Here is a 22,341-nt window from a genome sequence, read left to right as displayed (position 1 = left end):
GATGTCTACTGCCTGCACCCCGACTCCTGCAGAGGTGCTATTAAGGTGGAATATTCACAGCTGGTACAGGCTGAGAGGCGGAGCCAGCGAAAGTGACCCAGTCAGTCAAGCCACCCAGCACCTGCAATTGACAACAGGTGTGACTGTGAGGCAGTGCGGGGTAGTCCCCAGGAGGTAGCCTGGGTACCCCGGGAGCGTCTTGTCCGTGTGGTGTCTGTGTTGTGTGTATCTGTGTTGTGTGACTGTGTGTTGCGCGTGACTGAGTCATCTCTGGCTCGGTGAGACTCCAGGTCCCTGTGTGAAGCCCTCAGGAGGCTGCGACGGTGTGCCCCAGGGTAGCTGCGTGGATTCTTTCCACAGCTGTTGGAAGCTGTGGCATAGCGGTGCCTATGCGTGTCTCCGTGTGGGTACCTATGTGAGTGTAGAGTGTGTTGCAGTGTTTTGTAACAGCCACTCTTTTAGCTGTGTATACCTACATGAATGACAGTGTGTCCTGAAGGCGGGCTATATGTGTGGCAGTTCCCTCCGTGCTGGGTGTGGGTAGCTCTGCGGGGGTGATACACCCAGTGTGACTGCCTGTAGCTTTATGGGGCTATCAGTAGTTGCTCCAGCAGCCACGAGTCCTGCGTCGGCGAGTGTAGCCGCAACTAAGTGTGTGGCTGTGTTTCTGTGTACAATTTGGGCTTATCTGTACACTGCGTGTGTAGCAGCTATCAGCTGTGTCCTGTTGTTCGTCCTCGAGTGGCAGTTCCCACTAGCGCCCTGAGAATGTGTAGCCCCGCGCCCCTTCCCCCCGCGGCGGCCACTGCGCGTGCGCGCCCGGCCCACGGTCCCGGCGGCGGGACCCACCCGCGCTCCCGCCATCGCCCTTTTAAGAGCGGCGCCCGCGGGCGACGGGGTGGCGGCGGGCGGGGGCGCGCGCGGCAGGAGGAGGGGGCGCGCGCTTCCCGGAACAGCCCGCGCTGAGGGAAGAGAGGAAGAAAATAAAACCCGCGGCCGGAGCCAAAGCTGGAGCTGCCGCCGCCGCCGTCTGGAGCTCCCCCGCGCGGACAATGCCCGCGATGCCCGCACGGGGCTCAGGGCGGTGAGGCCCGGGGCGCGGGGTAGCTATGGCGACAGGGAGCGCGGCCCGCGGCGCCGCCTGACAGGTGTGGGGCCCCGGCGGCGGCGGCGGCGGCGGCGGCAGTGCGGAGCAGCATGTACGCCAAGGGGGGCAAGGGCTCGGCCGTGCCCTCCGACAGTCAGGCACGAGAGAAGTGAGTCGGTGGGTCGGGACCGCGGGAGCCGGGGGCGGGGCTCGGCCACTGCGCCGCTTCCGGGGCCCCGATGCCGGCGGGCATCGCGTGGGGCACGTGGGTGCGGGTCCGTGCGGGGCGCGCCAGACCGGAGGGGCTCGGGGAGTCGCGAGCTAAGTCAGAGCGCCGTAGAACCGAGAGGCATGAGAGGTTTAAGGGGTCGCGAGATTTGAGGGGACACGCGAGATCCGAGAGGTCGTGCGAGTGGAAGGGGCGCGGGAGACCCGAGGGGAGCGAGATTTGCGGGGGCGCGCGAGATCCGAGGGGTACTGAAGGGTCGCGAGACCTCCCCGACGTCGAGACTTGGGTGTGCGAGGTTGCCACCGGTGTGCGCGCTCGCGGTTCGTGCCACTTCCCCCATCCTCTGGGGGAAGTTTCCCTGGCAGGCGAGACTGGCCACTCTGCTGCCCGCCCCCTACTCTCCTCCTTGGTGAAAGCTTGAGGGGCGGCGGGCCCACCCCCGTAAGACCACCTGTCCAGCGGGGCCTGGGGCAGCTGGGTGGGGCCCTTGGGGAAGCCGTAGGGCTCACAGTCTTGGGGCGCCCACTTGTTCTAGGCATGGCGCTGGGCTTTGGGTGGCAGATGCTTTCAAGGCTGTTAGAGGGACAGGTACCTAACTCCCAGACTCTGCGATGAGGGGCTGGGGGCGCTCAGAGCTTCTTGGAGTAGGGTGGTAGCTGAGCTGCTGCTCCTGCCTCCAGGCACTGCCACTTACCTGTGGTGGGACTTTGGGTGAGGGACTACAGCCTCCTAAGCTCACTCTTTATCCTGAGAAATGCAGACGTAATAACAGTTCCGTTTCTTAGGTTTAGGGAGCATTTGAAAAGTGCTAGGACCTGTGACTATCACAGCAAGGGCACCCAATGGTGGTTTGTGATATTGTTATCCTGCCAGCGAAAACGGAAGGCTTGCGAGGGCTGATTTGCAGGATCGTAAAAGTCAAGCCACCTTGTGTGGGAAACCAGTTGCTGGAGATGTCAGGAGACTGGGTTCTCAGGGAGAGGCCCCATGATGACTCAAGGAACAGAGCAAGAGAGGATTTGAAAGTCTGAGCAGTGAAAAGGAGCCCTAAACACGGGCTCTCTCCTATCCTGCGTTTTCTGCCTGGGCTGACATTGGGACCCTTTCCCGCCCCCACCGGGACCTTCAGCTGTCCCTGTCACCTTCATCCCCTTATTTAAAGCTTTATTTACTTATTTTATTTTTTGGCTGTGGTGGGTCTTCGTTGCTGCACACCAGCTTTCTCTAGTTGTGGAAAGCAGGGGCTACTCTTCATTGCAGTGTGCAGGCTTTCTTTTCATCTCTTACAGCTCGGCAACCGTTTCTCTCTTGGCTGAGGACAAGCAAAGCTTGAAGGCTCAGAGGTTGGGGCTTTTGGGCTCAGTCATTGCGGTGCACCTCTTAGTTGCTCCACAGCATGTGGGATCTTCCCAGACTAGGGATCAGACTGGTGTCTCTTGCATTGCAAGGTGGGTTCTTAATCACTGAACCACCAGGGAAGCCTTATCTAAAAAGATCTGAAACCAATGACCAAATGTAAGCACTAGTTAGTTGGTGGGAGGTGCTCTTGGGGCCTCCTTGTAAGCTGGAGCGTTCTTCGTTTACAGGAGAGGCTGTGTCTTCCTGCAGGCAGCCTACCCAGGCCCTACCTCCCCCTCACCCACCCTGCCTTCCCTCCCCTGTATTCCTTGGAGCCTGCAGTCACCACTGTGTGCTGTGAACCCCCAAGGGCAGGGACCCACCATCTGTGCACCCAGCAGACGCTAAGTCCACTGCTAGGACAGGCTGGCCCAGACCTCATTCTGAGACAGGGAGCCAGAGGGGGCTCAGGACAGGGGCCAAAGAAGGAAGGAGAAGAATGGCAGGAGGAGGCAGGAAGGTGAAATGAGGGAGAAAAGAACAGGCCTGGAGAGTTAAGGACCTGAGCAGTGGAACCCCCTTCACCCCATTACGCAGAGGAGGAAACGAAGGCCCAGAGACGGAAGTGGCTCAGTTGCTGGTGGCCTGTGAGGTGCTCTACCTGCAGCCTCTCCCCCAGCCCTGGTGAGAATCCTGCAAGGCTGACTGTCCGCATTTCAGATGGGAGACGGAACCGGGCTCAGAGCCCCCGGTCTGCCTTTCTAGTGTGTCAGCCCCACGCTTCGAAGAGCTCTCCTGTGCCCCTGAACCTGAGTTTTCGATGGGGTCCTTCTTATCCAGAGCCCAGCATCCCCATCAGTGAAGCAGATGCCACCATCTGCTGTTTTCCTAACTTTTTTTTTTGCAGCAGAACCTCGTCCCCAAGCCAGCACTTCTGCTGGACCCTCCTGACAAGAAATGGCTGAGTGTAGGATAGCTCTGGCCAAAAATGAGGGGGGAGGGGGACCGAGAACTCAGATAACCCCCTCTTCCATCCCTGGCCAAGAACTGAGGCTGGATTCAAAGACGCAGAATCTCCCCTGGGTTGTCCAGTGGGGTTGAAACTCAACTCCAAAGCCCTCCTTCCCAGCTCAAACCTGTTTCTTTTTTTAAAATTGGTTTATTTTTAATTGAAGAATAATTACTTTATAATATTGGTTTGATTTCTGTCATATATCAACATGAAGTCGCCATAGGTATACATATGTCCCCTCCTCTTGAACCTCCTTCCCTCCTTCCACCGCATCCCACCCCTCTCAGTTGTTACAGAGCCCAGTTTGAGTTCCCTGAGTCACTCAGCAAATTTCCATTGGCTGTCTATTTTACATACGGTACAAACCTGTTTCTTCCCTTCTCTTATCTCCACGGCCGTCCCCTAAGCTGCCACCATCAGCTCTGTTCCAGATAACTGCCTGCCTCCCCCAGGTTTCCTGGCCCTCCACCCACCAGCAGACCCCCAGAAGCCCCACTCCACAAAGGAGCTGGAGCGCACTTTAAAACACAAACCTCTCCAGCCCACATGGTGCGCCCCCACCCTGGGTACCAGCCCCAGCTCTCTGGCCCAGCCTCACCCCAGGGCCTTTGCGCTTGCTGTGCCCTTAGTCAATGGCTCTTCCTCTAGACCCTCCACATAGCTGACCCCTCCCACACCTCACTACCACCCACTTTCCCACTGCACTTTCTTAATCGCACAGCATCAGATCCCTGGATAACTCACCTACCTCTTAGCTAGGATGTGGGCTTCTTCTGGGCCAGCACCTGCCTTTCACTACACCCCAAGACCCAGCCCAGCACATGTCTGAACAAGCAGACCATTCCCACCAGGAGAGTGGTAGCCCCCAGACCCCAGCCAGGGTACAAGGATGGCTCGAGAGGTGCCAGGATCCCCAGGAGTGGGGTGGCCAGACACCTGCTTCCAACCTGGGCAGAAGACAGGTGTCACTTTTAACGTCTCCTGCTTAAGGGTGCGTGGAAATGGAGCCCAACCTCACAACCGCACAGCTAGATAAGAGGGAGCCAGAAAGACAGTCATCTGTCTAGCGTCTTCTGGCCAGAAGAATCTCTTCTCCAAAATGACCCCGAGGCTGGGTAGAGAGTGGACGCTCGTTGTGCACTTAGGGCTCCAGGCACACAGCGGCGACTGCAGGGTCCAGAGGGTACAGGGGAGGGGGGGGGAGGGGAGGGCGGGGGGGGGGGGAGGGGAGGGCAGGGTGGGCCAGAGGGTACAGGGGAGGGGAGGGCAGGGTGGGCCAGAGGGTACAGGGGAGGGGAGGGCAGGGTGGGCCAGAGGGTACAGGGGAGGGGAGGGCAGGGTGGGCCAGAGGGTACAGGGGAGGGGAGGGCAGGGTGAGCCAGAGGGTACAGGGGAGGGAGGCAGGGTGGGCCAGAGGGTACAGGGGAGGGGAGGGCAGGGTGAGCCAGAGGGTACAGGGGAGGGAGGCAGGGTGGGCCAGAGGGAGGTGGGATCTGAGTGGGCTGCCTGCAGGGAGACACAGCCTCTCCTTCTGTAAATGAACACCAACCTAGAGGTCGGTCCCTGGAGCGCTTCCCACCCAGAACGAGCACGTGCGTTTGCCCATTGGTCTCAGTCTTTCTAAACAAGGAGATGAAGCTGACAGGGACAGCTGAAGGTCCCCACGTCTGCTGGGCATCCTCTCCCCCTTCCAGCTCCAGAGGCTCTGCTGTCCTAACCTGGGGGCAGCGTCTAAACTTTAGCTGTGGGACACTTTGGGTGCTGCCAGGCGGGTTTAGAATAGTTCCATGAGCAAGAGTCCTGTCAGTGTCCCTGGGCATCTCGTGGGTTTTTCCGCCAGAATCGGTTTTGATATAAGCACATCACCTCAGGGAGTTTGTCCATCTTCCCAGGGGGTAAGGGAATGACCGTGTGTCTGTCCCATCCCTAGCTGAGTGTTCAGGTGTGGCCCTGGGCACCCTTGTTGGAGGGGAGCTTGTGGGTAAGAGGTTCTTGAGAAAGGCTGAGCGGAGCCAGCCGCACAGGGGAGACTTCTGGGAAGGCAGGGTCTGGGGGCAGATGCTGGGGTGGAGTTTATGAGTGGGGGTCGTTCCTTTGGCTGCTGGGTGGGAGGAAGGCCGTAACCTGAAGGCTGGTGAGGAGGGGGGCTCTGGAGAGCTGAAGGCCTGGCCCTGTGGGTGGTGGAGAGGAGGGAGGAAACGTGTGGGTGAGAGTCCCTGAAGGGCGTAGGTGGAACTGGTGACGGATTAGGCGAGGGTGGAGGGGTGACAGAAGGCCTTGAAGGCAAGGCCTGCTCCCAGCCCCCAGTGGCACACGCCCCCAGGGGCTCTGGGGGAGGGGGAGCTGAGCAGGCGGCACCTGTTACCTCAATTCTTGGCCAATTACGGCAGTTCTTGATAATGAAGGTGGCATTGCTGAGTTTCTGCCCCTGCTCTGTGCTCAGCTGCAGGGAGGCCCATGGGCACTTCTCCCTGTAAGCACTCCCAGTCCAGGCATCTCGCATGCTCCAGGTCACTGGTCCTTCTGGAGGGAGGCCCTGCTCCCTCCCGTCTCCTGCCCTCTTGCAGCAGGGATCCCCTGATGGATGGGCTCTTCCTTCTGTAGGTCATTTGCTGACGAGGGCTGGGGCGGGACAAGGATTTGGACCCAGAGCCCCGGCCCTTTCCCACAACCCCGCTCAGGGCCTGGACAGGGACCGCCCCCCAAAGCCAGAAGCGCCCCAGAGGGGAGGGCTCTGGAGGTCCCCAAACCACCTGCCAGGCTTCAGGCAAACAAAACTGCTCCCAATTCTCTGAGACTTGATCCAGATGAAAATGAAAAGTACTAGCATGTAAGGTGTTCGGTTTCAGCAAAACTGAAAACCTTCTCTGGCTTCTCTATGCTCTTGGGATAAAACTCCAAATCCTTACCATCACAATAGTAGGTGCTCACATCCCCAGGGGGTTCAGGGTCCATTCCTTTGGATGGCTGAGGGCCCAGTGCTAGATAAGTTCAAGAGTGAGATGAAGTCCTTGCCTGCCCATAGCGACATTCAGTGGGGGCTGCAGGCAGTAAGTGGAGAGCCTGGTGTCAAACAGATAAATAAAATGATGGGGGGTGAGGGGAGACTGGAGCAGGGCTGAGGTTAGAAGTGATAAAGACATCTCTTACAGGTGACATTGGAGCCGTGAGGGTCTCTGGCTGAAGTGCCCCAGGCAGGGAAACAGCCTGTGCAAAGGCCCTGGGGTGGAGAGTAGTGAGTGGTCAGTGTGTGTATGTGGGAGGGGGCGGAAGGAGGGTCTGTGTGCGGAGTGCTGGTGGGGAAGGAAGGAGACAGCCTTTGCTGAAGTCCAGGTAAGTGATGGTGGCAGCCTGGAGTGTGCGGAGGAAGGCAGCATGAGGAGAGAGGGCTTTTTCCTTAAGTTCTTTCCCCTAAATTCAGTAAAATGTAGTGATCTCTGGGGGATAGCTGGGTGGGTCTTCACACTTGCACCGCACACTTGTGTGTGCAGACCACCCAGGATGGGGAGCAGGAGGGGAAGGGGAGAAGCTGGGCTGGGGCTGGGCCTTTAAGATACCAAGTGGGCAGTGGACACTGAGTTCTGAGCAAGCCTGTGGGCAGCTGCAGCAGTCAGTCATCCGAGCAGGAGGGGAGGCTGCCCAGGGAGAGAGGAGGAGAGCAGGCCGGGGTGGGTTCCGGGACCTGTGTCCTAGGTCACATGCCACCCTGAGGGTGGAGGGTGAGAGGCGATGGAGGACACGGTGGGCTGGCGGCGTAGATCCCTTGGTGGGAGCCACTGTGTTCTTCAGAGGACTCTAGAGCCCTGGGAGAGCCTCTGCCCTTGGTGGGGGTGGGGGGGTAGCAGACTGCAGCCCCCTGCGTCCCTGCTGGGGCAGCCTGCCCGGCCCCCTCCCCGCCCTGTATTGCTCCCTGTCTCTGGGTGTCTCATCCCCCTGCCTTTCCTGCTCCCTGCACTGCCCCCCAAGGTGACGGGGTCGGCTGGGCCTCTCACAGCCTCTGTCTTTGCCTGCAAGGTGAGGAAGTGAGCTGGCTGGAGCTGGTCAGCTCTGCTCTGGCCCCATCGGCCTTTTGTGTTCATTCTTGTACTGATGGGCTTGGGCCGGGCGGATGCAGCCAGGCAGATGCAGACCACTGGTGAAGGCTCAGGAGACCTCTAGAAAGGGGGGGGGGGGCTCTGGGAGTGAGGTGGACAGATGAGCCCCACACCTGAAGGGTGAGGGAGATCACTGGGCCGGAGAAGGGAGGATGCTGGGGACTGCTGGGTGCGATGTTGGAACCTGGGGTCGCCTGGGCCTTGAGGAGCTGCTGGGAGGAGTGTGATGACAAGGCGGGGACCTTGGCTAGTCTTGGGGGAAACCCACACTCAGAGCTACGTAAGCCCCACAAATCCCACCTCTCAGAGCCCCGCTTCGGTCCTTCCAGTGGCTGCCACGTTCGGGGCACAACGCGAGCTGTGGACGTAACTTGCCCTGGGACAGCCGCCCCCCCGACTCCCTAACAGCTCCCCTCGTCCTGTGGCATGTACCGCCTTCCAGCCCACCAGGCCGCTTACCTTCTCCTCTGTATTGTTGCTCCTCCGTCTCGCCCCGCAAGCTGGTAGCCTCTGGGAGGACAGGAGCCTGTGGGGTCACTACTCAGGGAGGCGCTGCTTGAACGTGTGTTGAATGAATGAAGGGATGGGTGGATGAAGAAAGGAAGAAGGTCCAGAACAAGGGCGGAAGCCATGGGGCGGGGCCGGGGCAGAAGGACCTCGCCGTGGGCCAGGGCCTGGGCGGTCTGCTGAAGGGGCCGGGATGGGAGGCTTGAGCAGCCTGGCTGGGAAGAGCGAGAGAAAACAGGAGCGTGAGTCAAGGCAAGGTTATTTTAAGATGGGGCTGTCAGCCAGGGGAGGGCGGCCAGCTGGGAAGGCAGGCATCTGGAAGGGCCTCCAGCTTTCACCAGAGCAACCTCAGGCTGGCCCTTGGGGAGCCTCCAGTCTCGGACCCACACTCCCCTCAGCCCATCTGGGGCCTGGTTGGGCAGTGGGAGGACCCTGGGGGCGCCCCAAAGGGCTGGGACGGTAGAGGGCGACTAGGTGACTCCAGCCAGTGGGGAGTTGTGCCTCTGCTGGCTGGTGTGGAAGATAGACTGAGGGGTGGCAGAGGCCAGGGAAGGAAAGGCCTGGAAGGCAGCATGGGTGGCCCGGCTCCCTCGTGTGGCCCTCGAGCGGTGCTGCTGGCCTGGGCAGTAACCGGGCTGCTGTGCGCATGGGGGCTGGGCGCCATGGGCATCTGGGCAAGGCGGTGTCGCGACAGCTGAGTGGCACTGCTGGCCCTGCTTCCCGTGCCCCAGCGTCTCCTGGGGGCTGGCACGAGTGTCTCATAGCCACCACTGGTGCCTGCAGACTGGCCCTAGAGAGGACGGGGGCATCCAGGGAGACCTGGAGGAGGAAGACCTCAGGTCAGAGAGCCCCCTCTTTCCTCAGCAGCTGAGGCTGGGCATGCGCTAGGTGCTGGGCCTGGCCACGTGGCCCAGGGTGCCTGCTGGGAGGCCCTACCCAGAGCACAGTCGAATGGAGCCCACGAGCCCCTTCCCCAAGCAGAGGGCCTCTCTGGGGTCAAGGCTGCTCGGGGGTCTCAGGATTGGTGGGATGGGCCCAGGACTTGGTCCATCAGGGGGTGTTGAACAGAACAGAATTTGACCTGGAAGTGGATCTGGGGACTCCTAGGAGAGCTGCCTAGACGAGGGGCCTGCAGGCTGGGTGTTGATGTGGGAGGTGGTCAGGCTGAGCAACTGGCATGGAGGCCGGTACTTGGCCTGAGAGCCCTTCCCAGGGACCCTTGGGGCGGGGCACTGAGTGTGGCCCAGGCCTCTAACCTGGCCCCTACCTGACCACCTGCAGGCTGGCATTGTACGTGTATGAGTACCTGCTACACGTCGGTGCCCAGAAGTCAGCCCAGACCTTCCTGTCTGAGGTAAGCTGGCCAAGCCAGGCAGGGACCCCCTGCAGCCAGACCCTTCCTCAGCCCCCGAACCCTGGGGGCCTCCTTACCCCATTTTTATCAGGTCTCTGGTGGTAGGGTCAGATCACGCCCTGGAAGGTGAGGGCTGGGCTGGGGCTGGGCCTGCAGATGGGCCTCCTGGCATCTGCCCATCCATCTGAGGGTCTGCCTCCTGCTTCCCCGCTGGGCTTCTCACCAAGCTGCCCCCTCCTGGCTCCCCGGCCCTGACCCACTGGTTTCCTGGCCCAGTGCTCCCCAGGCCGAGCGGGGCTGGCGCTGCCTTTTGGGAGGGGAGGGTGTCAGGCAGAGCTGGGCAGTGAGTGCCTTGCCTTCTTTCCTCTCCCCTGCAGATCCGATGGGAGAAGAACATTACACTGGGGGAGCCCCCGGGCTTCTTGCATTCCTGGTGGTGGTGCGTGTGAGGCGGTGCGGGTGGGCCTTGGAGGGGGGCTGGGTGGGGGCGCGTGGGGAAACCATCTCCCCCCCTGCCGCCCACAGCGTGTTCTGGGACTTGTACTGTGCAGCGCCCGACCGCAGAGAGGCGTGTGAGCACTCGAGCGAAGCCAAGGCTTTCCAGGACTACGTGAGTCCCCGCCCCAGGGGCTGGGACCAGGGCTTGTGGGCGTGGGCAGGGGCCTGTGCTCTGAGGGGCTCCAGTGGGCAAGTGGGCCGGGCTGTGAGGTCTGACCTGAGATTGTGCTCCTCCTATGCTCCTCCACTGCACCTCCTGCGGGTCCCCAGAAGCCCGAGACCCTCTGGAAGCCAGCCCCTCCTTTGCTTCCCCTCCTGTGAACTCCAAGTGGAACCCGATAGACAGAACCCCAGTTCCTGCCTCCCTGGCTGCCTGCCTCTTTGTGTGCAGGGTGGGGCTGGCCGTCCCCCACAGCTGGCCCCCTCCCCTCGAGCCTTCTGCGGTGGGGGCCCAGGCAGGGGTACACCCTGGCGCTGGAGAGGCCTAGCTTGGCAGACCTCCCAGCCTTATTCGGTGACTGGGGCTGCTCTCTTCACCTCTCCGGCCTCGGTTTCGGTGCAAGTTGAGTTCAGTGTCGTCCAGAGCAGAGGCTGGGTAACAGGAGGGGGCCCGCAGCACCGTGTGGTCACATGGGGGGCGTTGGCCGCCCCCTGCCTTTACCCTCTTCCTCCTGGTCTGTGGGGCTTGCTCACCCAGCGCCGCGGAGACATCCCCCCCCTGCCCTCCCCCTCCCCCTGCCCTCCCCCTCCCCCTGCAGCCGGCGCGTTAATATCCTGAGCCCTCCGCTCCGCTGTGCCCCTGGGGCGGGGTGCCTGCCAGGGCCCTCCCTCCACCCTCCCTCTCTGCAGTTAGCCGGAGTCCCCCACCAGCACCGCCTCCCGACAGAGGGCCCCCGCAGTACAGAAGGGCCAGGGTGCAGTCCGAAAAGGCCAGGGTTCACCGTGTCCCCAAAGACGCCCGGGGCACGCTGTATGCGCCTTTACGGGAGGGGCGGTTACTGGTGTCCCCCCCGCCCCCCCCGCCCCGTCAGGTTCCACCGGTCATGTTGTGGTCCGGCCAGAACGGGGGTAACAGACGTGTCTGGAGCTGTGTGCGCGTGTGACTCGGCGTGGGCCCGACTCCCTCGCCCAGTGCACCCCACTTCTCCCCGTGCCTCTGTGGGGTCCCTGGGGCTCTGCTCCTCCTCCGGGCTGAGCAGCCCGCCCCTCCCTCCCCGCCCACGTCTCCCTGGAGTGAGCGGCTTCCGGGAGCACGCTGATTACCGTGGCAGCGGGCGCGTCCAGGGAGGGGGCGGCGCCCGGCCGCGGCCGGCTCCCGGGTGACAGGGTCCCTGTGTCAGCAGACGGGAGCCGGCTGCGTGTTCTGCCCCACCTCCGCACTTACTGGCGGTGGGGTGAGGGGCGTCCTGCCGCCTCCCCCTCGCAGTCGGGGCTCCCTCCTCCCTTCCACCCCCCAGCTTCTGAAGGGGCTCAGTCAGCGCCTCTGGGCTGGGGGCCGACCTCAGCGTCTCCAGGAAACGAGAGCGCGCCCAGCCTGTCGTCATGGCAACGCGGGCCTGGCTGGTGCCTCCGGGTGGATGATTGACGTGGGGGGTCCAGCTCAGGCCCCCCACTGGGAAGGGTGGACCCCACCCGTCCCCCCCGGATTAACCCTTCGAGGCCTAGACTTGGGGAACCCCATCGTTTCCCCCACCCGCACACCTCAAGGTCTGGAAAGCCAACCACCCGCACCACCAGCCACCTTCCCCGACCAGGAAATGCTCTGGCGCCGCCTGCCACAGCCCAGAAGGGGGGGGCCTGCCCTCCCTGTGGGCGGGGGAAGGTGGACAGACGCAGGGCCCAGAGCTGTTCCCCTCCGGCCAGGGAGAGACACGCGTCAAGGGGCCTCAGGAGAATCGTTCTCGGTGCCTGCAATGCCCTCCCCCCTTCCCTGTCCTTTGATGTGTCTCCTCTGCCCTGAAGACTAGGCCTCTTTCTACCCCCCACCCCCCCCCCCCCCCCGCCCCCGCCTGCTCTGTGGGCCCCAAAGGCAAGCAAGCCTGGGACTTGGAACTAGCCAGAGGAAGTGGCCTGTCCGCCTGTCCCCCTGCCAACTCTGGGCCTGCCACCAGCATCCCCACCCTTGGCAGACACGAGAACTCCCTTCTCAGGCTCCCAGTCTAGTTCCCTCCTCCATCTGAAGAGAGACTGGGGGCCTGGAGAGGCACTGTGGAGTGCCCCTCCTCCTCCTCCCTCCTTCCTGGAGAAGGAGGGGAGTGGTCTGTACAGTGGCTCTAAGAAGGAACCCTCTGGGAGGGAGGTTCATCTCCAAGCTGCCTATTGATTTTTGTTGTTGTTGATTTGAGGGGTCTTGGGGGCCCAGCTAAGCTGCCTTGCCAGCCAGAAGGATTCAGGGCTGGTTGAGATGGGCTGGGAGTGGGGCACTGTGCCCCCACCCATCTGAAGTTGGATTCAGACCAAAAGAACAAGCCTGTGCTAGAAGGACGAAGCGCACACTGGAGTTGTCGGCAGGCGGCATTTTCAGACCCCCAGATCCTCAGGGTGGAGACTCACAGGGGGCTGGAGTCCCTGGCCTCCTCCCTAGTCTGGGGTCTCAGCAGGTCAGGGCCCGCAGCACAGAGGCAGAGCCCTTGCTTAGGGCCACTCAGCATATGGGGCTGCTAAGCCTGGGGGGAACAAGGATTCTTTCCTCAGTGTTAGCCCCCCTCCCCAGTCCTTCCATGCTTCAGTAGTTGGATGGCTTGGGTTCCTTGTTCTGCGGGGCTGGCTGGCTGGGGAGAAGAGAAGAACCTGGTTCAGAAAGGGACCTGACTTGGGTCTTGCCATCTCTCCTGCTCCTGCAGAGTGCTGCAGCAGCCCCCAGCCCGGTGATGGGGAGCATGGCCCCCAGTGATGCAATGGCATCAGGCCCCATGGCACCCGGCTTCTTCCAGGTACAGCCAGGGCTAGGACCCCCTGTCTCCCTGGGTGGGCAGTGACAGGGTGGGTATGTACTGTGCGTCCGTGGTAGGGCCAGAGAGGGGCGGAGCTGCCTGGGCCCCAGTGCCAAGGAGGGCGGGTGCTCTGCGCTAGGACTGCTCATGTGTCAGGGTGCTTGGGGCCGCAAAGCTTGGCTCTCTGAGCCAGGGGTCCTGCCCATAACCCTACCTTTAGGGTCCCTTAGAGGGGCTAGCTGGCCCCTTCTGCCTCCACGGCGTCCCCACCCCTGCCCTGCCAGGCTCAGCAGAGCCACAGGAAACCGTGAAACTTCGGGTGACCTCGCTCCTCCCAACCCGCCTGGTTCTGTCCTCCTAGGGCCGCCCCCCCCCCGCCCCCGGCTCCCAGCCTTCCCCCCACAACCCCAGTGCCCCCATGATGGGGCCTCATGTTCAGGTAAGGACCTGTAACGCCCCGCCCCTTCGAGCACACACACCCCTCCCTAGGGCCCCTGGGTGCATACCACTGAGCTCCACACACCCAGGCACTGGGCTGAGGTATGCCGGCTGGTGCTGGAGGACAGCAGGAACCGGGTAGTTTTGAGGGCTGGGCAGGTTGGGGGAGGTGCTGATCCCCGGCCCACCTCTTCCAGCCCTTCATGTCACCGCGGTTCCCAGGGGGCCCCCGGCCCACCCTGCGGATGCCGAGTCAGGTGAGAGAGGGATGTGGGGGGGCGGGCAGGAGCTGGGCCGGGGTGGGGGCACCTCCACTCAGTGCTGCCACTCCCCATCTGCAGCCTCCGGTGGGCCTCCCCGGCTCCCAGCCCCTCCTCCCTGGCACCATGGAGCCCTCCCCGCGAGCTCAGGGTGAGTAGGGAAGCTCCAGCTGCTGTCCCCCCACCAGCCAATCAGGACCCCAGAACCAGGACCACCCCCGCGCCAACACAGCGCGTGTCCATGCTGGGAAATGGTCCAGATCTGAGCCTACTCTTCCTTCTGCCCCCAGGGCATTCGAGCATGGGCCCCATGCAGAGGGTGACGCCTCCCCGGGGCATGACCAGCATTGGGCCCCAGGTAAGGGCTGGCCCAGGTGACTGGGAGCATCAGGGGCTGCCCCCACTAAACCTGCACTCACGGCCCCTTTGCCTTCGCAGAGCTACGGAGGAGGTGGCATGCGGCCCCCACCCAACTCTCTTGCTGGCCCTGGCTTGCCCACCATGAACATGTAAGGCCCTCAGGGACCCCTAGGAGTGAGCCCAGGCGGGTAGCACCCCACTTCACGGGCTGGGTGTACTGAGGCAGACCCACAGGGCAGTTCCTGGTACTGTTGACGTCACTGCTGGGTGGGGAAGCTCAGGCTCGAAGACCAGTGAGCCATGGCTTCTTGGGCTTTGAAGCTGGCCTGGAATCTGTGCTTGGTTACTTCCCGGCCAACACCTGTTGCTCGGAGGGCACGTGGGGCAGAGTGGGTGTGTCAGGGAGTGTGTGGTAGGGGACGTACCACCGGGCTTAGACCCGGGGTCCACCGCTGTCTCTTCTAGGGGCCCTGGCGTGCGCGGCCCATGGGCCAGCCCGAGTGGCAACTCGGTGAGTATCCGGGACGGGTGTGGGGTGATTGGAAGCAGGCGGGGTGGTCGCGCGGGTGGACTGCTCACAGCTGCTTCTGTCCTCAGATCCCCTACTCCTCCTCCTCCCCCGGCAGCTACTCGGTGAGTGGGGCCTAAGCTGGGACACCTGGGACCTGAGCGCAAGGTTTGTGGGGTGACACATGGGGGCCTTTCTCACCGTCTGTGCCTCCCTCTGTGTGCAGGGACCCCCAGGAGGAGGCGGGCCCCCTGGAACCCCCATCATGCCTAGCCCTGGAGGTAGGACAGCCTGAACGCGGCATAGGGAGGGGTGTGCTTGGTGGGGGGAGCCCCTCTGACACCCTGCCCCCTCATGTGCTGTCTCAGACTCCACCAACTCGAGCGAGAACATGTACACCATCATGAACCCCATCGGGCCGGGCGCCGGCAGGGCTAATGTAAGTAGGGCTTGGGAGGGGGTTGGTTGGGGGGCGGGGAGCCGGTGGCCCGAGGCCCAGGCCGTTTCTCTGCCAGCAGTTCCCGCTTGGCCCTGGTCCGGAGGGCCCCATGGCCGCCATGAGTGCGATGGAGCCTCACCACGTAAACGGATCCCTGGGTGAGTGGGCGTCCGGGGGCACCGACACCCACTCACCCGTCCTCGCCCGCTGCTCCGCGAGCCTCGTGCGCCCCCTGGCGGCCTCCTTCAGCCCGTCCGCCTCTGTGTGCTGGGCGGGTATTGAAGGCGCCTTTGCTCCTCTGGGCTGCTGCGTGACCCGCTGAGCTGGGGGAGGGTCCGGCATCTAAACCGTGGGGAGGCCCGGCCGCCAGCCCTTCCGCCCCGATCTTGGCCCTCCCAATGGGCTGGGCGGAGGGAGGGGATGCGGCCGTCGGGGGAGGCGGTGGGGGAGCGGATTTGGCGGCGCCGGCGCGTCTGAGCCGCGTGTCCGCCGTCTGTCGGTCCACAGGCTCGGGCGATCTGGACGGGTTGCCGAAGGTGAGGGGGCGGCGCTCCGGGGGCGGGGCGGGGCTGCGGGGTAGGCCGGGTGGGAGAAGCAGAGTCCCGGCGGGGCCGCGCGGCCGGTCTTCGCGCTGACCGCGGCCGCCCCCAGAGCTCCCCCGGCGCCGTGGCCGGCCTGAGCAACACCCCGGGCACCCCGCGGGACGACGGCGAGATGGCGGCCGCCGGGACCTTCCTGCACCCGTTCCCGAGCGAAAGCGTAAGCGACTGCGTCGACTCCCCCCCCGCGGCGGCGTCGGGCCGGAGGGGCCTGGCGGGCAGACCCCGGCGGGGCGGCCGGGGGGCCAGAGCAAGACCGTGACCGCGGCGGGCCAGGTGGGGGGGCGGCCGCGGCATCCTTCCCTTCCTCCTCTCCGCTTCCCCCGGCCCGCCCCATCTCACCACCCCGTCCACATCCCACCCCCAGCCCTGGGACCCGTGGCTCCCCTATGCACCGCCACCCGATCCTTTCCTCTCCCCCTGTCCACACCGCCCTGTCCCTCATTCCCCCCGGGGGGCGGGTCCCAGCCTAGGCCGGAACTGAGCCGGCCCCCGCGCGCCACCCCCTCGTCTTTCCGCAGTACTCCCCCGGGATGACCATGAGCGTGTGATGGGGCCGCAGACCCTTGCCCACTGCCGGCCTCGGCTTCTGCCCAGCGCCCCTGCCCGGGCCAAGGTCCAGGGGCTCGGGTGGTCCGCAGGGTGAGGGTCTGAGGTCACACCGCGGGCAACTGGACTCCCAGTCAAGGCTTGGATGGCTGGGAGGCCCCACACCAAGGACTCATTCATTTTATATATATATATATATATATATAAACACACAAGGACCTCAGAGACGTTCTTTCCTGTTTGGGCCCTTCCCGTCATTTCTATTTTGTCCTGGGGGGGCGCTCCTTGGGGGACCTTCCTTTCCCCTGGACAGCAGGGGTGGGCCCTATCAATAAATGTAACTTGATTTTGGTTTTTGGTATCTGGTCTCAAATTTCTTTGGCTTGCAGCAGACACACCCTACTTATAGCCCAGCCTTCAAGGGTTGTGGTTAGGCAGAGCCGCCGGCTCCTCCCCCATCTCCCATAGGTGGGGGAGGGGGGTTGCGGTTCTAGAAAGCTCGGGAGGGTTGGGGCAACAGAGTTGGGAAGGGGAGGTAGGAGTCTACTGATGAAAAATGGAGACAGGGATGGAGTTGGGCGGGTTTAGGGTTGCAGGCGCCAAGAATACAGATGTGGCTCATATTGGTACTGGGTTTATTGTCTCCAGGGGGCCTAGAAGGGTCGGGTCCTGGGGAGCAATGGGGGCAGGAGTTAGGGGGAGCCATAACTTGTAAGGCCATGGCCTTAGGTGGTGGGCATCTGGGGTGCCTCAGCCTGTGAGTGCCCATTGGCATCACCAGTACAGCCATTGGGTGAGGTCAGCGCAGATCCTTTCTTGCAAAGCCCCGGGGAGGCGGTGGCCAAGGGCCCAACTCTCTGGAGGCCAGGGCGTTCCATCTTGTGCTCCAGAAGCATGTGGTTCTGCGGCGGCAGCCCCACGCAGGCCCTGCGGGATGATCAGGGCTCAGCAGGGCCAGACCCGGAGAGGGCCGTGCAGCCCCTAGGCCCTGTGCACAGCCCCGCCAGCAGACATCCGGGCGTGGATGGGGACCCCCGAGGCCGGGGCACACCTGAGGATGTTCTCGATGCAGCTGCGCTGGCGGAAGAGCGCATTGACCACGGGGCTGCCGGGCGGTGCCAGTGGCGCCTTGAAGAGGAAGCCGAGCAGCGACAGCACCGGATGGAAGCTCTGCGGGTCCGGGTCGACGTCAGTGCAGAAGCTCACTCGCTGACACAGTTCAGTCAGCAGGGCCAGGTCCAGCATGATGGGTGCGGCCAGGAGCGAATCCTAGGGGGCCAGCGGGTCAGGAGGTGGGCCGGGCCGGCGGCCGCCCCGCTGCTCCTGCCCCCTCGCGCCCCACACCTCGCACGTGTTGTGCAGCACCAACGTGTTGGTGCCACCCAGCATCAGCTCCGATGTGTACTCATCCAGGGCACGCTTGCTGTCGCCCACGTATGGCACGTACTTGATGACCACCTGGGGGGCGGCACAAGGTCACACGGGTCCCTCGGTTGGGCGCTCCCTCGCCCCGGCCCCTGCCCCTACTCCCGCGCCCCACGCACGCAGTGGTCGGGCCGCTCGCCCGGCGAGTAGAGCACCGGGTTGCTGTGCACCATGTCGTCCACCACGCTGCTCTTGGACACCTCCTTGGAGCGGAACTGTGGTGGCGCTGACAAGTTCTGCCCGTCGTTGTTGCCCAGGTGGTTGTAGCTCACGATGGACATGGTCTAGGGGGACAAGGGGATCCGCGGTAGCTGCAGGCCTCGCAGCACACAAGCCCAGCCCTCGGGGGTCCAGGCCTCCCCTTCCTGAGCTGAGCAGTCCCCCAGGCCCACACACCTTGAGGCCAGAGCCGATAAGGAAGTCCACGAGCACAGACTTGACCTTGGTCTGGCCCGACTTGAAGTCGTCTCCACCCACAAAAACGCGGCGCTGCCACGCGAGCTCGAGGGCACCAGGTACCAGCGTGTTCTGTGGGGACCCATTGAGGAAGGCACAGCCCTCCAAGATGCTGGCCACGGCAAAGAGTGTGGAGGGCGACACTTCCAGGCCCAGCTGCAGGCAGAGGGGGCCAGTCAGCACAGAGGAGTCCTTGGGGGCTGGCCCTGATCCCACTCCGCCCCTGGGTGCACCCACCTGGATGGTGCGCAGCAGGTTCTCAGCAGTGTCATTGAGGCCTGGAATCACTTCGCAGAAGCGCTCCGTGTTCGCTGTCCACAGCACGATGACTTTGTCCAGGCCGGCGCTGGACCGGAAGTCGCGGATGTCCCTACGGATCTGCTCCAGCTGGGGATGGGGAAGGTAAGGGGAGGTTGTACGGGCTCATCCGACCTGTGGAGGCCTGGGCTACTCAGTTTCCCAAGTGCGCTGGACCCTCGGGATGGGAGCATGGGGACAAAAGAGGGAGAACAGGTGCGGGGGGTGGGAAGGACAAATGGCTGGGAAGAACAAGTGGCACGGGGCGGGGCTGCACCTGCTGCGCGCGCGTGCCCGGGATGACGTTGTCGGCGCGCGCGCTCTGGTTAGCTGCGATGAACTCCGGGATGTAGACAGAGGGCCGCGGGCGCATGGCCTCCATGTGCGGCCAGAGTTGCTCTTGCAGTCCCCAATCCAATACCTGTGCGCGCCGCATCGCCTCCGCCAGGTTCAGCGAAGATATGTCCCAGCCTGGGGGGTAGCCTCAAGCTCGACCCGGCCCCAAGCCTCGGCCCCGCCTCCCGCCCCACCCCCGGCCCAGGGCTCCGCCCACCGTCGAACACGAGGTCGTCGGGCGCCACCATGGGCAGCAGCGAACTGAAGGGCACGAACACTTCCTTGCCGTCGGCGTCCAGGCCCAGGCTAACAGTGCCGGCCTGCGTCAGCGAGCCGTAGTAGTTGGCCTCCTGGGGGGCGGCAGTGGGAGCGGAGTGAAAGGGGGGCGTGGCGTGGAGAGGGCCTCGAGCCGGCCAGGGCCCCGCCCGGCACCCGAAAGCTCCGCCTTGCTTTTGGGCACCTCCCCTCGGAGCTCCAAGCCTAGGCGGAAGCCGCTCCGCTTGGGAGGTCCCACCCTGAAGCCCTCCCACACCTTAGGCTCCGCCCCCGAAAGACCCCTGAGGAATCCCCGCCCCCCGTGGAAGCCCCGCCCGGAGTCCGCCCGCAGCCAGAAATCCCGCCCCCTATGTGCCCACTCCTCCGTTGGAGCCCCTCCCCCGCCGCAGGGATTCCAGCGAAGCCCTCTCTCCGACCGAGCCCCACCCGACTCCCCCCACCTTGCGGCCGGTGCGCGTGGGCCAGGACAAGCGCAGTCGGTTGGCCAGCACGGCAGCGGTCAGCGTGGAGCCGTTGTTGCCGCCCCAGCCGACGAGCATGACCCCGAGCCGGGGCACCTGCCGGGCGGTCCGGAAAGTGAAGCGCGTGGACGTGGGGTGCACCTGGGGGGCGGGCAGCAGGGTGAGCCGGGGGCCGCAGGCCCCTCCCCGCTCGCTACTACTGGGCCGGGGGTCGCAGACGTTGGGCAGTCCCCGCTCCCTCCCCGCTCCCTGACTCCACCAGCCCCGCGGCCCGCCGGACGGCCCCTCGCCTACCTTGAGGACGCCGCCCTCGCGGCTGACGCTTGTCGTCCGGTACTCGTACTGCGCCTCGATGGTCTCGGGGCTGTAGACCACGTCGGGGCTCTCGACCACGAACTCAGTTGCGGCCTCCATCGCGACAGTCTGGGGGCGCGGGGTTGGCAGGAGGTCAGCGGGGTCCCAAGAACTGGCCGGGCCAAGCCGACTTCGGTCCCCAGGGAGCCTGCACCTCTCCCGGGGCGGCACTCACCGATGCAGAGTCGGCTGGGGCAGCGGCAGACGGCTAGGGATCCGGGCGCGCGAACTCCAGAGAAAAGAGCCGCGGCTCCACCCCCGCCCCGCCCCTCGCTCCGCCCGCGCGCGGGAGGAGGGGCGCTCGCGGCGGGGGGAGGGCGCGCACCGACCTTGGGCTCGGGTTCGAGGCCTTTCGGTCCCGAGCCTCCGCCGCTGTCTGGTTCTTGGCCGGCCGGGCAAATAACCTGGGCCCCAGCCCCCCAGCCCTAACTCGGCCCTCGTGAATCACTTAGGACCCCCGGCCGCCTATCCCCACTGTACAAAAGAGGACTTTAAAGCTGTAAGGGAGCGCCAAGCCCCAGCCACGAGGCAGGAGTTTGAGTTAGGCTGGGAAACGCATTATTTGGTGGGTTGGAGGAGGAAGCGTCTCTAGAGAAACTAAGGCAAAGGAAACTGAGGCAGAAGACTAAGCGAGGAATCGGATTTCAAAGCGTGACACTCCTCCAGCCCCGGCTTCCTCCTCGTCCCCCTTCTTGAGCAGCAGTCAGACTCTCCACTCCCACAGGGCTCGTCAGGAGAGGGACTAAGGGGGAACTGTGAGTTCTCGGTGCCCCCACCTGTAGCAGGAGGGCCTATCAAGGGCAGGGCTGGGGTGGGGGCGGGGGGAGAGACTGCTCCTTGGGGAAGCGGGGGAAGGCGATGGGCAGGGCAGAGGCGGCCAGCTGGGAGGAGCTAGGCCTGCACAGCTCTGAGCCCCTCTAAGCGCCCAGTGATAAAGGAGCGTGGGAACCCGGCAGGCGGGCGGGGGCGGCTCCCCCAGGAACTTTCCAAAACAAGCGGCCTCCTCCGGCTGGAAAGTTTCCACCCCTGGAACTGACCCAAAAGGTGGATAGTTGGGAACGTTTGCAGGAAACATGGTCAAAGTCTGGCCTTGGGGAATGGGGGCTCTAAAACTAGTCCAGACTTTGCCCTCAAGGGGTTCCAGTTGTGGGGGAGTCAGAAGTGAACTGGGGGGACTTCCCTGGTGGCCCAAGGGTTAAGAATCTGCCTGCCAATGCAGGGGACATGGGTTGGATCTCTGGTCCAGGAAGATTCTACATGCCGCAAGGCAACTAAGCCTGTGCACCTCAACTGCTGAGCCCGTGCTTCAGAGCCCCACTGCAATGAGAAGCCCCAGCTCACCACAACTAGAGAAAGCCTGAGCACCACAATGAAGTCCTAGCACAGCCAAGAATAAGTAAGAAGTGAGGGGGGCACTCCCAACCAGAGGGACCTGAGAGGCAGCGGCGGGCAGGGCAGGCTGCCTGGAAGAGGTGGCTGCTGGACGGTGTCTTGAGATAATGAAGACCTCTCTTATCAAAGAAAAATATGAAGAGCTGCCTAGACAAAAACCAGGGGGACTGGTTTTAGGGGCAGATGAAAAAGGGCTGGCTGCGAGGGGGAGGGAGGCAGTTTGGTCCCCAAATCAAAGTAGACCCTCAGGGCTGGGGACCGGGCATTCGGTAAAATAAATATTTGGGTTTTGTCCTGCTTTCTGACTTGGAGATTGAGTTTGATCCCTAAGTGCCAGGGTCTTCCCTGACAGTCCAGCAGTTCCGCACTTCCACTGCAGGGTGCTGGGGCTCAATCCCTGGTCAGGGAACTAAGGTCCCGCATGCCCAGCAGTGTGGCCTAAAATTAGAAGAAAACAATTATCAGTGGCCAGTGATTTATTCAATCATGGAAGCTCTGTAAAAGCTCCTAACAATGGGGTGTGGGTGAAAACATGGAGATGCTGGGTGACACCTGGGGAGGTCACGGCAGCCCTGTGCCGTTCCCCACACCCTGCTCCCCTCCATTCAGCTGGTGAAGTGTTTGCTTAGCACTGTGAGCCATTCTGGCAAACCTCTGAGGGGGTGGGAGGGAACCCCTGAGGTTGTTCAGAAGTACGGGTGGCCAAGGACTCGGGGCTGCTGTCTGAAGTGGGGACCTGAGCCCCATAACCTGGGAACGGAACTTTTCGACCCCTAGTTGGTATTGGAGAATCTGCAGGAGCTGGAGCCCTCCAGGCCACATGTCACACCACAGGACTATGTAAAAAGACCCAGCCCTGGGGAAGCCCAGCATTCACAGGGCAGCCTGCGGTGCTGGCGGGAGGGGTGTGGGCTGAGCAGGTCCAGGCAGGCTCCCTGGAGGGGCCGTGTTGCAGTTCCGGCTATTGCTAGTACTACTTGTACTACCTCCTCCTAGTAGGGACCAGGTGGGGCTGTGACACGGGTGAGTGCTGCCTGCAGGTGAGTACTGGATGACCAGGGGCCCCCGATTCCCACCAGTCTGCAGGCTTCCAAGGGCAAGGGCAAAAACGCCGCCATCACTGCTGAGTGCCAGCACCC

At 63.4% G+C, this 22,341-nt stretch overlaps 3 protein-coding genes across 30 annotated transcripts in view; 1 reads left to right on the top strand and 2 right to left on the bottom strand.

Moving 5' to 3' along the window:
• Positions 1–8,712, bottom strand: part of LRRC25 (leucine rich repeat containing 25) — a 28,335-nt gene extending 19,623 nt beyond the window's left edge. Inside the window, exons 1-2 of one of the 4 annotated variants that reach the window (XM_069590364.1) lie at positions 8,220–8,712; positions 6,576–6,729 (exon numbers count right to left, since the gene is read on the bottom strand). The gene's annotated coding sequence lies outside the window, so the exon portion shown is untranslated. The remainder of the gene's footprint in view (positions 1–6,575; positions 6,730–8,219) is intronic. The other 3 variants (XM_069590366.1, XM_069590365.1, XM_069590367.1) reach the window with 3 other exon arrangements.
• SSBP4 (single stranded DNA binding protein 4) lies at positions 814–16,566 on the top strand. 24 transcript variants are annotated; one of them, XM_069590353.1, is made up of 17 exons: positions 814–1,256; positions 9,549–9,621; positions 9,999–10,060; positions 10,147–10,231; positions 12,963–13,052; positions 13,688–13,747; positions 13,832–13,901; positions 14,041–14,108; positions 14,189–14,259; positions 14,576–14,621; positions 14,708–14,743; positions 14,845–14,899; positions 14,987–15,057; positions 15,137–15,215; positions 15,565–15,593; positions 15,709–15,816; positions 16,178–16,566. In XM_069590353.1, exons 1-17 carry the CDS (start codon positions 1,198–1,200, stop codon positions 16,205–16,207), a joined length of 1,092 nt encoding a protein of 363 aa, XP_069446454.1. In that variant the 5' UTR covers positions 814–1,197; the 3' UTR covers positions 16,208–16,566. The 24 variants fall into 24 exon arrangements, with proteins under 24 accessions (XP_069446454.1, XP_069446445.1, XP_069446449.1 ...); XM_069590344.1 differs by having other exon boundaries at positions 898–1,256; positions 15,134–15,215; positions 15,709–15,932; XM_069590348.1 differs by having other exon boundaries at positions 911–1,256; positions 15,709–15,932.
• A 257-nt stretch (positions 16,567–16,823) lies between these two features.
• ISYNA1 (inositol-3-phosphate synthase 1) lies at positions 16,824–20,612 on the bottom strand. 2 transcript variants are annotated; one of them, XM_069590335.1, is made up of 11 exons: positions 19,986–20,612; positions 19,751–19,879; positions 19,436–19,597; positions 18,937–19,069; positions 18,661–18,854; positions 18,324–18,473; positions 18,027–18,242; positions 17,750–17,914; positions 17,550–17,663; positions 17,257–17,474; positions 16,824–17,132 (listed from the first exon to the last, which is right to left on the bottom strand). In XM_069590335.1, the coding sequence occupies exons 2-11, from the start codon at positions 19,868–19,870 to the stop codon at positions 16,931–16,933; spliced, it is 1,674 nt and encodes a 557-aa protein (XP_069446436.1). In that variant the 5' UTR covers positions 19,871–19,879; positions 19,986–20,612; the 3' UTR covers positions 16,824–16,930. The 2 variants fall into 2 exon arrangements, with proteins under 2 accessions (XP_069446436.1, XP_069446437.1); XM_069590336.1 differs by having other exon boundaries at positions 19,751–20,087.
• Between the last annotated feature and the right edge of the window lie 1,729 nt (positions 20,613–22,341).

This window comes from Ovis canadensis, chromosome 5 (genome assembly GCF_042477335.2).
Source record: "Ovis canadensis isolate MfBH-ARS-UI-01 breed Bighorn chromosome 5, ARS-UI_OviCan_v2, whole genome shotgun sequence".
Classification (NCBI taxonomy): Eukaryota; Metazoa; Chordata; class Mammalia; order Artiodactyla; family Bovidae; genus Ovis; species Ovis canadensis.
The sequence above is the reverse complement of the archived record's forward strand: the minus strand, read 5'-3'. Positions and strand labels throughout refer to the sequence as shown.